This window comes from Electrophorus electricus, chromosome 5, assembly GCF_013358815.1.
Source record: "Electrophorus electricus isolate fEleEle1 chromosome 5, fEleEle1.pri, whole genome shotgun sequence".
Lineage (NCBI taxonomy): Eukaryota > Metazoa > Chordata > Actinopteri > Gymnotiformes > Gymnotidae > Electrophorus > Electrophorus electricus.
The window spans coordinates 5,187,890-5,200,698 of NC_049539.1; the positions used below are offsets into that span (position 1 = coordinate 5,187,890).

General features: G+C 50.1%; 1 protein-coding gene across 3 annotated transcripts in view; it reads left to right on the top strand.

Moving 5' to 3' along the window:
* The window catches only part of LOC113580013 (mannosyl-oligosaccharide 1,2-alpha-mannosidase IA), a 197,136-nt gene that overhangs the window by 122,039 nt on the left and 62,288 nt on the right, over positions 1-12,809 (top strand). For all 3 annotated transcript variants that reach the window (XM_035525993.1, XM_035525991.1, XM_035525992.1), the window contains exon 5: positions 9,981-10,075. In XM_035525993.1, the coding sequence (XP_035381886.1) occupies positions 9,981-10,075 (95 nt within the window). The remainder of the gene's footprint in view (positions 1-9,980; positions 10,076-12,809) is intronic.

Here is a 12,809-nt window from a genome sequence, read left to right on the forward strand (position 1 = left end):
AGGGGTAAAAATATAATTGCTTCTTCTTCATTTTTTTTTAAATACTCCTAAATCTGTTTGACAAATTGAACTGTAAAGGGCAGGAGAGAAACAGAGAGGGAAAGATAGCGAGAGCGAGGGGGGGATCTGCCAGCATGTGCGGGGAGCAGAGCTGCCGCCGCTCTGAGGCACATCTCCAGAGCTGTACGTTCTTGCGAGGGATTATCGTCTACCTCTGCTGCGTAGAATGGGCCAGGCACGCTGGGAAGCTGAATCAGCCTGCTACTGAGAACGCCGGTGGAGTCACGGCGGGTTACGAGAGCAGTCTTCCAGCACGGCTCAGGCCCCTTTCGATGCCAGCGTTAGATGTCTTGCTTATAACCGTGGCTCAGGAACGCGGCGGTATCGGCCCCCACACGGTGAACCTCGCTCCAGCGTTAGTGGACCGTGTGATCCGGCGTGGACACGTGCGGCTTCTGAACCCACAGGGAAGCGAACAGCCCCCAACAACTGTGAACGGACATGCTAAAATTGATCGTACGAAAGCACTGGCCCTGCTCTCCAGCTCACTGGACAGGCTCTGGTGTGGACATTTGTCCGGACTGTCCTGCTTCATTTAAAACCCTTTCCTCCTTCTCAGATGAGCCATGAAGCAACTTGGGTGTTGTTTTGGACCCACCGCTCCCGTGTGATGGGAGCTGCGCGCAGCCGTGGGTGACATCTGCGGGTGTCCCTTCTGCCAAAGACGTAATCAGGGCCGAACGCACAGAACCCTCCGCCTCCTGCTGTACACGCTACACTGGTGCATATGCACACGTGTGAAAAACAACTTGACACCCCATCAGTCTGCACACACCCCACACCCCCTCCGGACCCAGCGCCTCATCCACACCCCCTCCTCGTCCCTCCCTGTCCCTCATCCATCTGTGCCTGTCCACACACCAGCCTTCAAGCCAGGAGAGGACAGTTCTGCTATTGGCTTCCTATTTAATGAGAGTGGACAGACCTCTTAGCATGTGGGCAGGCTTCTGCTAATGGTATTAGTCTTCACACACTCACACTCTTACTCACACAAGTGCGCGCACACACACACACACACACACACTTTTCCCTTCACATGGTACTGGATTTGTCCTGATTAACCATATTCACACAATCAGAGAGCTTTGATACATCACAGCTCTTATAGTTTTGGTAGTTAACTCTTAATAATTGTTACATTCACCCCTAAAAGGGAAGACGTCACTTTTGGCATCTGTAGGTTCTTTTTCGTTCTGAAGCGTTTAGTGTCGGAGATGTTCTTCTAGTACTGATCAGGGCCAGTAAACACCTGCTGCAGGTCTCCACCTGTCGCCATAGCTACCACCCTGGGAAGGCAGGTTCCAACAGTTGCCTCCTTAGTGGCACGTCTTTCAGCGGCGTGAAACGTCATTCTCTGATCCAGCTAGATCATATTACTCAGGGGTGGACCACATATGGTCTGTGTCATCAGAAAACGTTTGCACCAAACTTTGCATTGCAAACAGATTACATGTGCAAAAAAGAATATAGTAAATATAGACTATGATTTGGATGTAACTGGTGGAACGCCGGTATTAGAGATGGATTTAGAACTGTGTAAAGGAATTACAGTTCAATACATTTGCAGTTCCGTGGTGTTATATATATTCAAGGGGGAGACAGGAATGAACTCTCTGAAGGATCATGAGATAGTGTCATTTTACCCCCATAAGTGCAGATGTCTGTATAATTGAGTTTAAAAGCCTTTTCTTCTTTTCCATTCGATGGGGGAGTTGGGGGGCGTGTCTTTGCGCTGGCTAGGAGCGGCTGGTATCTGAACAGTCTGTCTTCCTCTCCTCCGAGCAGTGAATTCTGGGTCTGAAACCCTCAGGAGGCAGATTGGAGTCACTCCAAAGACCAATTACAGTATCATTTTCTTTGCACCAAAAAGCCACATATTCCACTGAAAGCACAGCCTTCCACAGGTCTTTGAATAATTCATATAATGCTGCTTTAGCGTGCAGACTGCGAAGCCTCTTCATATTATGTGGGACTGTGGGTGTCCCCGGTGAGGAGGAAGCCTGTTCCCCTCACACTACTCTGCCCCCGGGCACTGGCATAAGGGGCCTGAGCCCCAGCGCTGTGTTTGCCTCTACACACCTACAGGGGGCACCACTGCTACTGAGTGATAAATTGAACCTGATTGAGCTCTTCCAGGAAGGAGGACGTGCCAGCAATCCCTGTCTCTCCACTCATTCTGGTCCCAGAAGAGGGTTCGTTCCTGGTGTTTCTCTCCCCCCCCCCCCCCTCCTTCTCTCTCCGGGTTCCTCTTTCCCTGCGGTGAAGGTTTTGTCTCAGTCTCTCACAATAGCATTCGAGATTGGCTTCAAGCAGGGCCCTGGCCTTCCCGCTCTGCTCTGCTGTGATTCGTTTGCATCCAACAGGCTTCCAAACGCTACCTCAGCGCGCACTTTTGTGAAGCGCTGGAAGCCATCGGCTTGCCGTAAGAGCAGCCGTCCCCCCGTTGCGTGCGGCAGAGCTGACTCTGGCACCGTGCCAGAAGTTTGAAAGCGTCTGCGATTGTTTCCATCTTACCATCATAAATTCATTCAAATTAATTGCTCTTACCTTGTTGGCCAGTTGTAAGCTTTAGGACAGTCCTAACGTCCAAAAAACATTTGACCATCCGTCCTGTGACCTTTAATGAAAGGTTGAGTATGCTTTTCTCCCTGTGTGGACGCTGCAGTGCTCGAGCTTGCTTCTCACTGGCTGTCCACGTCTAGTCTTACGCAATCACGCCTCTGAAAAGGCTTGACTTTGCTTAACTTGCTTGTTTTAATCTCTTTATATAAATATTCATGGGCCCAGCGGAACATTACTCACTGCATATGACTTCCTGGTGAATTTCTGCAGCTCCTGAAAATTGACTCAGAAGGTCATAACTCCGGTGTAGCTGACTGTCAGGCATTGCCCGAGGACATTAGCAGGTGTGTCGTAGCCCACACACTGTACATGACTTTAATGAGACTCTTCAGACCAAAAGTTTTGCTGGGGCTTGTGGAACTTTCTGGATCATGTCTGGTCACTGTGTTAATATGCTGGAAGCCGGCTGCACTTGCGGCTGCCACTCAGACTGCCCCCTCCGACGGAGACCACGACGTATAAAAAAATGAAATCAGTCTCTGGTTTTATAAGGCAGCGATCGGCTTCAGCTGGGGGTCCCGGGGCCTGATGATGGCCTATCTGTGGGATGCCTTTGATTGGCTGGTGACGGCAGTGGGGGTTGCAGGTCATCCTTGATTGGCTGACGGCAGCGTGGTCGCATGCAGGATCAGCGTGTTGTACAGGGAAATGAACTCTGTAAAGGATCGCAGTGGTGTCATTTGTTCCCCAGCCGGTCTGAAAGGGGCGTAGCTGTTCCGGCTCAAGATGAGGAAGCAGTAGCACTGGCACGAACCCGCTGACAGAGCAGACCCCTTTTCCGTGTGACTTCCCACAGCTGGGGCGGAGGACGGCGCCCGGCACACACCGGAATGGCATTAAACCCAGCTGATCTGGCACCCCGCGGCCTGGAAGGGCTACGCTTATCCTGTCACATGACTGCTGACGCGGGACGTCGCCTTGTTGGCTAATTGGCAGACAGGGAGTGCCAAGGCGCTGCCGGGCTTCCTGTTGTCTCACGGTGACAAGGCCCGATCAGCGAAGGCTGCGCATCGTGTGCCTCCGACAAAGCGGCCGGGCTTCGGTACATGTGCTCGTTAGCCCACTCAGAAGCAGCAGTGCTTGGCAACAGCTGAGGCCAGAACAAGAAGTAACGTGCCAGGTCATAAACGCATCATAGATCAAGGGTTACCATGGACAGTGACTGCGTCCCCCCTCACCACGCCCCTTTTCTGTATGTGTGTGTGTGTATGTGTGTGTGTGCGCACGTGTGCGTGCGTGTGTGTGTGTGACAAACACAGATGCTGAACGAGAACACAAACAGATGCTGAATGAGAAGACCTGATATCTAATTTATTTTGTTCCTATTCTTTAAAGCCATAACTCTCAGGTGAGGTGTCTCCATATGAATAATACACGGTTCAGGAATCAAAGCCAGGCCTGGATTGCCAGGTGACCTTCTGCTTGCACAATGAAACCAAAATGTAAACAGATGCTTAATTAATCCTGAGCTGCAATGTCTCGTAAATCTCCAAAGGGCCTGTAGTCTCCAAGCCAAGATATGTTCTTGCTATTTTCTGCTTTGGCAGACTTTGAGAGGGATTTCATCAGTCTCATATTTGAAGACGTGCATATAAACAATATCAACAAAACCATCTCTGTCACTGCAGTAAACAAGGCAAACGTCGTCGGGAAACTCCTAGCAACGGGCTGACTCCATGTGCTTCCACGGTGTATGTGACGGACGCATCCTTGGCTGTGAATTGCGGGCTCCTTTCTGGGTACCTGCACCTGTTACCACTCCTCATCATTCGGACAGCCACCTTCATGTGCGTTACAGATCCAGCCCTCCGGTGTGTTCCTGCTTTGTTAGCTCCGTGTGTGCCGTCGTTTTGTTGTGTTCGCCTTTGAAGTCACTGGTAAGGCCGCATTCACATTTTGCCTTTGTCTCTGTGCGATGCCTACTGAATACCACCATGTCTCAGTGGGTTTTTTTTTTTCCATGGTAAATACAATCCAAAAAAGACTGGGTTCTTCTCACTAATGCCAAGCAAACTACCACATGTTCAGCCTGATTCTATCGCTGATTTTTTCAGGAAAGGAATTTCAAGGAATAGATTCCCAGCACAGGTGATCAGGTACTGCAGGCGGCTAATTGAGTCAATTTTAACGCTCCTAATCCAGCTCCAGTATGATCTGAGACTTTACTGAGATTCTCAGACCTGTTTGATTCTTATGACGGAAAAGCATATACGAGTCTTCGGGTTTGAATCGGTAAACCAGTGTAAACACCCAGACTGTGCTCCTTTACCCCAAAAAAGCATGTGGTGTATGCTCAGTCTATGAGATGTGTACATGCCTTTTAAGAGCAGGTGTAAATATAAGTACCTGAATCTCATATGCGCATAATTCCAGCGTTTTTGCATGTTAATTTGATGTGTAAACACAGTATTGGGGATGCTGCTGTTTGTTATTGGCTACTTCCTCCTGAGTCCTTTTTCTCCTTTAAATATTTACAGCATATTTACCTTTAAATATTTAAGTGAGGTCAACAGCAAACGCTCAGTTGTTAATAATGATTTAGATCCCTGGGCAAGAACAGAGGCCCACCAGAGAAGAGATATGGCCTCTCCCCTTCACAACACGCTGAGAAAACGACTCTTTCTTTCCCCTTTCTCCGTCCCAGATCCTCTGCACTTTTTGTCGGCCTTTCCTGATCTCTCTGTCTCTCCTTTCCATCTCTTTAATCCCTCTTTATTCCCACTCTCTTCTTTTTTGTCACACAAAGGACTGACTTGTTGCAGAAACAGTGTGAGTCTCTCAGCTTGAGCACCAGTAATCCAGCATGAGTGGGCTGACGTGGCCTGGCTTTCGCCATCCCGCTGCACAAAAGCTCCAGACAGAGGCATGAAGAAGCTGGTGGGTGACTGAAATGATGTGTAGTCAGTCCAAAGCTCAAGACAGCCCCAAACGTCCCAGGTGGTGTCAGTCTGCAGCTGCCTAACTGGCGTACCAGCTAAAATTACTCGCCATTTTCACAGCTGTAGGTTTGACTAGCTGTCAGGCAGCTTGTGGGTGTGACCTCATAGCCACCGGCATTTCCATAAAGCCTCAGGGTCAAGCAGTTTGCCACCCACTGGAAAGTGACCTTGCATCCGGCCCCCATGGATTCTGTTACAAACGACGCAGCTTTTTGCCAGTTCTCTGCCACCACCTCACCTGCCTGTCTCGGCCCGTGACTCACCGTCGAGTCAGCCGCCCCACCTCACCTCCAGGGAACTGACCACTGCATCTCCACGTCGGGATCTCCGGCCGCGGGTGATGGACTGAGGCCTGGCGGGGCTCGGCGTGGCCTGATCCCGGTCTGTTTCATTACAGCAGACCACGAGTGCCACGGCCCACTCAGGAATCGCCGTGCCACGGCCCACTGCGGGAAAACACCGGATGGGATCATGACAAACAGGAGTCCCAAGCAGCAGAAGCCGACGCCCTGGCAGTTGCAGCCTCTTTGCAGCTGCTATCTCATGCGAAAGTACCGGACTCGAGACAACAAGCGCAGCAAAGTGGGAGACACAGTTGAAGCTCTGCCAGCTTCCGGAAATCATTCGTTTTCTTCCAAGAAGGAGATAAGACTAAGATGTAGTGTCGGGACAGCAGAAATGTATTCGACATGTCATCCTCTCTTGAAGCATCCCTCTTATGGACTTTTCTTGAAACTTCAGGAAAGTTCATTGAACTTCAGTTCTGGTGTTTCAAAGGAACCAAGGTCAAAGCCTTGTACTCGTTTGTCTGCATTGGTTTGACGGCAGCTCCGGAGGCTTTCCCCGGCTACTCCGCACGTTTAGCGGCACGCCGCACTATTCTGGGAACTCCTGGTGGAGGGCTTAAGGCACAAATAAAATTGAAGTCCAATCCAAGAAACGATCTCCGGCGGCCAGAAATCCATGTTATTTTGTGATGCATTCCTTGAAGATGGAGCGTAAGAAAAGCAGCCCGTGCAGGGCAGGGAACCGCCGAGGCGCTTTGATAATTACAGGTGTCATCGCTTTTGATTGCTTCGCGTCGTCCCTTGTCTATCTTGATCTCACCTGCTGCTCAGCGAGACGCTCGCACCCTCTCCTGTAGCTTTATGTTCCGAGCCCGCGTGCTGAGACCATAAGGAGGGTGAGCGTTAGGCGGTGAGGCTTGTTCCACGCCATACTGCATGTGCCGCAGGCGTGTGTTCACAGTAGAGCTTCAACAGTACCCAGCATGTAGCAGCTATTTACACTTATAGTGGGCTTCTCTCTCTCTCGCTCTCTCTCTCTCTCTCTCTGCCCCCCTGCCTTCTCTCCTTCTCTCTCTTTCTCTCTCTCTATCTCTTCACCCTGTCTCTGTAAGGAGAAGCAGTATCGCTCTGGCCTTTTTGCTTCTTTTCCCAGTTTATTTCCATAAATGTGCCCACCACCCGCCAGGTCGAACCACCGGCAAGGAATGATTCCACCCGAAATGGCCTTTTAAAAGTCATCTGCCATTTCTCACTGGTGTACGACTATCACACACAGCAATACCTATGCTGTTGTGGGCCAGAACATTAAACCGATCACTCAGAGAGAGAGTGCTGATACGGCATCGGGGACACGATCTTTCCATCGGATGTTGCCCGCTCATGAAAACTGATCCTTGGATCTACATCTGACATTTGGGTCTCCGTTGTAGGTGACTTTGACCACGCTGGTTAGAATCATGCTGACCCCCCCCGTGCAAGGGTTGTTGGTAAAAGTGGCACACACTGCTGACAGAGTGACTACGGTGACGTGGGATCATGCCAGCGGATTTCCAGAATTTGGTCACATGGCAGGAGTCTGCACACCCTAGTGTGTTTGCGTTGGGGCTCACAGCGTGCACACGCAGACAGACGTCCCGTCGTAGATTTGTGGATTTACAGCTGTCTATAGCGCGCGGCGTAGATGTTCGTTTAAAACAGGTTGTTTGATGTGCCTTCGCTGCGCAGCGGGGATGAGAAAATCCTCTGTCTCTCTCTCGCAGGCCCGCGCGTTCTCGGGGAGAAGCCAAATTGGAAGTGAAATGTGAGAGCTGTCTTCTGTCATGGCAGATCAATCCCACCATGCAGGCCCGCGTGTGCCTGCTCCTGCGTCTGATGTCGTAGGTCCCCGTGGGAGCGGGCCGTGTTTTTAGAGATAGCGCACTTTCCATTCGGAGCATTAGGCCCCCACATATTTCAGCACAATTAAAAACCCATGAGATTGGCAAGATTAACATGCCAATGATGGTCTGTTCTGAACAGCACACACCTACTGCTACTGCTATAAAACCCCAGTTTTTTTTTTTTGCTGTGTTTTGGTTTGTGTGTTTTTAGAATCATCTCAGCTTTGATGTCGATTAGGTCAAAACAATTTAAAACCGACCGGCACACACCACTGCATATGGAAAGGATTCTGGGTAAAAACACTGCTACATCTGTGCTCAAAGAACAAGGTGCTGGCTCTGTGCATAAACACGGCACGCTCTAATGGCAAGATGCGAGATACGAGGTTCCATCCCTTGCCAGCTACGTTAACTTTCCCGTTATGCCCGAGCGATTTTGATCCGCGTGAGGTGCTGCAGTGACACATCAGTGGCTGGTGAAGGGGCTCGTGTGCAGTCGGATCTTCTGCTGTCAGACTGTATCTAAACTGCATCTGTATCCCCAATACTATGCGCTCACTGGTTCGTTGTGTTTCGGCAGTAAAATACGTATGTTGTGCAACGCAGTGCAGTTAGGGGAAATTAGTCTCAAATACTTAAATGAAACATGCAAATCTTTATGTGTAGCTTGCAAAGCTTTATGGGTATTTACTGGGCTTTTGAAAATGAGTGTGTGTGTGTGTGTGTGTGTGTGTGTGTGTGTGTGTGTGTGTGTGTGTGTGTGTGTATGTTAGTTGCTAAGTACTTCCTGATTTATTGGATAATAGCATACATTTCATTCTGAGCTTAATAAATCTAGCAGTAAAGTCCACAGTCTTCCTGTTACGATACCATGGGCACCGTTTACGACCCCTGCGAGCTGTTCTGGGTGAGCCATGCTTGTTGTGGATGGAGTGATGCATGTCATGTGAACCCTTCAACAGTAGGTCAAAGTTCAAACCGAGTCATTTTTTCCCTCTCAGAATTGATTTCATTATTTATTTAGCATCATACTGTGCTCTTTCTACACTGAATCCTTACCTGCTCCTTCCCTCTCTCTCGCTCTCTCTCTTTCCATCCTTCTCTCTCTCTCTCTCTCTCTCTCTCTGTGTTATTTGCAAAGATTTTCACCAAAACGATTGAATTCGTGCCAATTATAGATTGACTGAGCTGTTTATATGCTCTCTCTACTTAACAGTCTGATGGAAATCTCCATTTACAAGCACACTACAAGTAATCAGATCTGAAATTACGAGCACGCACGCAATTACGCAATACTTAGTGTACATGTTACCATGACAACAAGAAGCACGTGACACAGTTACTGGCTTCTGTCATGCTGAATGTTGTAAACGTCCGTTATAATGCTAATGTACATGTGCAGAAAGTTTCCAATTAAGAATGCAAACAAATACAGGTGTTTCCATGGCTATTATTCTATTTATATTAAAAAATATTTACACAGTATTTACAGGATTGCCCACCTCCTTCAGTTGGGTAGGAATTGTATTTGGAACGGCCTCAATCGGGACAGTCTGTTCCGATTGAGGGTGCATACACTGACAGATTCTTTTCCAGCTGACCTGTTAGTCCAGATGAAGGTAGCTGTTACGAGAGCGGATGTTCTGATTCTGTGCACTTTCACCAAGCACCGTACGGAGTCAGACGAGTCCGCCCACACCGCCTGCGTCATCACACCTTATTTGACTCACAGGAAGGAAACAACTGCCTTGCGTCCAAATCCATTAGTGTGTTAGAGACTGCCGGAGTCATGCTATTTGTCTGCGGGAGACGTTCTCCTGGAAGCCGAGAGGAGCTGCCGTGATCAGGGAGATTCTAGCGAGCATCTAATTACACTGCTCCAGATGACCTCACGGTCATGACTCTTCATCTCGCCCTGGCCCATTCTGCCGGAAAGCCCAGGCTGAGTTTATGGCCCACGTAATTAGCTTTGTTTGGAGAGTGAGCGGGAGCCATTAAGGAAAAGAGTTAGGTGTGCTGTTGTATGCTCACTGCTAATGGTAATTTTGTGCACAGGGAGGGGATAAGGGTGTTTGTGTGTGTGTGTGTGTGTGTGTGTGTGTGCCTTTTGTTTTATGTGTTCACGGATACCAAGCATACAGACATATAATGTTCTCTTGCTTTCTCTGTTGCTGTGTCTCTCTGTCTTTTAGGTGTTTAAGCAGAAAGTGTTGGAGCTTGGAGAGAAACTGCTACCAGCATTCAATACCCCCACTGGCATTCCCCGAGGAGTGATCAACCTGGGCAGGTAAGTACCAGCATGATCCCATCACCGTCTACCCCACCGCCCACACCCTGTACTCTCTACCCCACCGCCCACACCCTGTACCCTCTACCCCACAGTCCACAACCTATACTCATTACCCCACAGTCCACAACCTATACTCATTACCCCACACCCCACACCCCACACCCTGTACTGGGCCCACACCCTGTACCCTCTACCCCACCGCCCACACCCTGTACCCTCTACCCCACAGTCCACAACCTATACTCATTACCCCACACCCCACACCCCACACCCTGTACTGGGCCCACACCCTGTACTCTCTACCCCACCGCCCACACCCTGTACCCTCTACCCCACAGTCCACAACCTATACTCATTACCCCACAGTCCACAACCTATACTCATTACCCCACACCCCACACCCCACACCCTGTACTGGGCCCACACCCTGTACCCTCTACCCCACCGCCCACACCCTGTACCCTCTACCCCACAGTCCACAACCTATACTCATTACCCCACAGTCCACAACCTATACTCATTACCCCACACCCCACACCCCACACCCTGTACTGGGCCCACACCCTGTACCCTCTACCCCACCGCCCACACCCTGTACCCTCTACCCCACAGTCCACAACCTATACTCATTACCCCACACCCCACACCCCACACCCTGTACTGGGCCCACACCCTGTACCCTCTACCCCACCGCCCACACCCTGTACCCTCTACCCCACAGTCCACAACCTATACTCATTACCCCACAGTCCACAACCTATACTCATTACCCCACACCCCACACCCCACACCCTGTACTGGGCCCACACCCTGTACCCTCTACCCCACAGTCCACAACCTATACTCATTACCCCACACCCCACACCCTACACTCATTACCCCACACCTCACACCCTGTACTCATTACCCCACCGCCCACACCCTGTACCCTCTACCCCACAGTCCACAAACCTATACTCACTACCCCACACCCCACACCCTATACTCATTACCCCACACCCCACACCCTATACTCATTACCCAACACCCCACACCCTGTACTAGGCCCACACCCTGTACTCATTACCCCACGGCCCATTCTCACTGCCCCATAGCTAACACCCTGTCATGCCCGCCTATTCCAAAAGTGTCTCCATCTCTTGTGCCTCCTCATCCTCTGCTTCTGGCACCTCTATCTCACGCCTGCTTCCAGTCATCCCAGCAGCTCCAGCACACATCGGCAGGCATTCCAGAGCCATTCCAGATTTATTTCCACCTAGGACCCGCACCGTGTCCGGGGGGCACAGACAGGCAGGGAGAGAACAGGCACTGGCATGTGCTACGGCTGGCTCTCTTTTGGAGCATTTCTTTATGGAGCAATTCCACGAGAGTAACTGGACTCAGCTGAGATTCCAAAAAACTCCAAGATGTAGTGTTGTGCCACGTCTAGTTATCTTTTCATTACCAAAACACAGTGCAAACTGAAAGTAAAGACACCATGCTCTCAGTGTGCAAATCTTTTTAATAGCACATACTGATGGATTGGGTTTGGCTTCAGGGCAGCCGGGAAAGCACGGATGTGCTGTGCAGAGTGTGCAATTATGTGCACATAATGGGCTCTACGTTTCACTTATAGAGCCCAGTCATGGTTATTCACTCCTGAGAGGACTTGTGACACTCAAGTAGGAGACGCAGTGGCACACAGAGATCGATATGTGAGAAAAGGAGAGAGTCGGAGAAAGAGAGGACGGATGGACGGATGAATGGACGAATGGATGGGTGAACAGATGGATGGTCAGCAAAGTTATTCTGAAAGAGAAGAGATCGGCACGTGCCCTCAGCCTCTCAGGAATTGATTTTTCCTTTGGAGCTTGACACGCCAGGGTTCTTCAGGCCTGGGCGGGTAATGAGGCAGAGAACGTGTAAGGGAGGCATACTTCAGCCTTTCTCTTAGTCCAAGACTCCCCGCTTCGCCACTGCAACAGATTCTGGAGCTCTGGCTGTCCACATGGATTTGGCTCACTGGTTTAATTCATGCACTCCTCCTGCATAAATAAACCTCTTTTTAAAGATGACTTCTATCCCACACCAAGCCGGTCCTTTATATTTTTCCAAACATGTCAGGAGATTTATTTATTTTTCGCACAACCCCCCCCCACGAACAGCCCCAACTCCCCAGACCACTCTACTATTGATTTTCCTTTCAGTGGGGAGTAGAACTATGGTTCTGATGCCGCACCATCACTGACAGCCTCGCGGGTCACAAAGAAAGCGTACCAGCGGTCGGTGACCTCGAAAAATACAGTCCTAGTAATAATCGCATTTCTGAAAGACGACTGGCCCGGGCTTGCACGGACAGCCCAGCCGCACCAAACGGCGCCAAGCAGGACCAAGACGCACCAAACAGGGCCGTCCACCATTTCTGACGCGCTGCGTCAGGTTTAGGTGTCTAGTACGCGCTGGAGGAAATCGGATAGCGGATTAGCGCTGCGGGTCTGAGCTCGGGTAGGAAATACCTACAGTGTCCTTGTCAGCATCTCAGATCCACTACAGAAAGAACTTCAGTAGTAACAGCACAAGGACGGGAAGTTCACATCCCCTTCTGCAGCACTGCTGTAAATCTAACAGCTAAAGGCTGGGCTCCCTGAGCTGTTAGTTCCTGTTATAGACCCGTTTAGAATCATTACCGTGAACACACATATTGTAGGCTATGAAGTGCAATAACAGTAACAGTTCCAAAATGACTGGATCT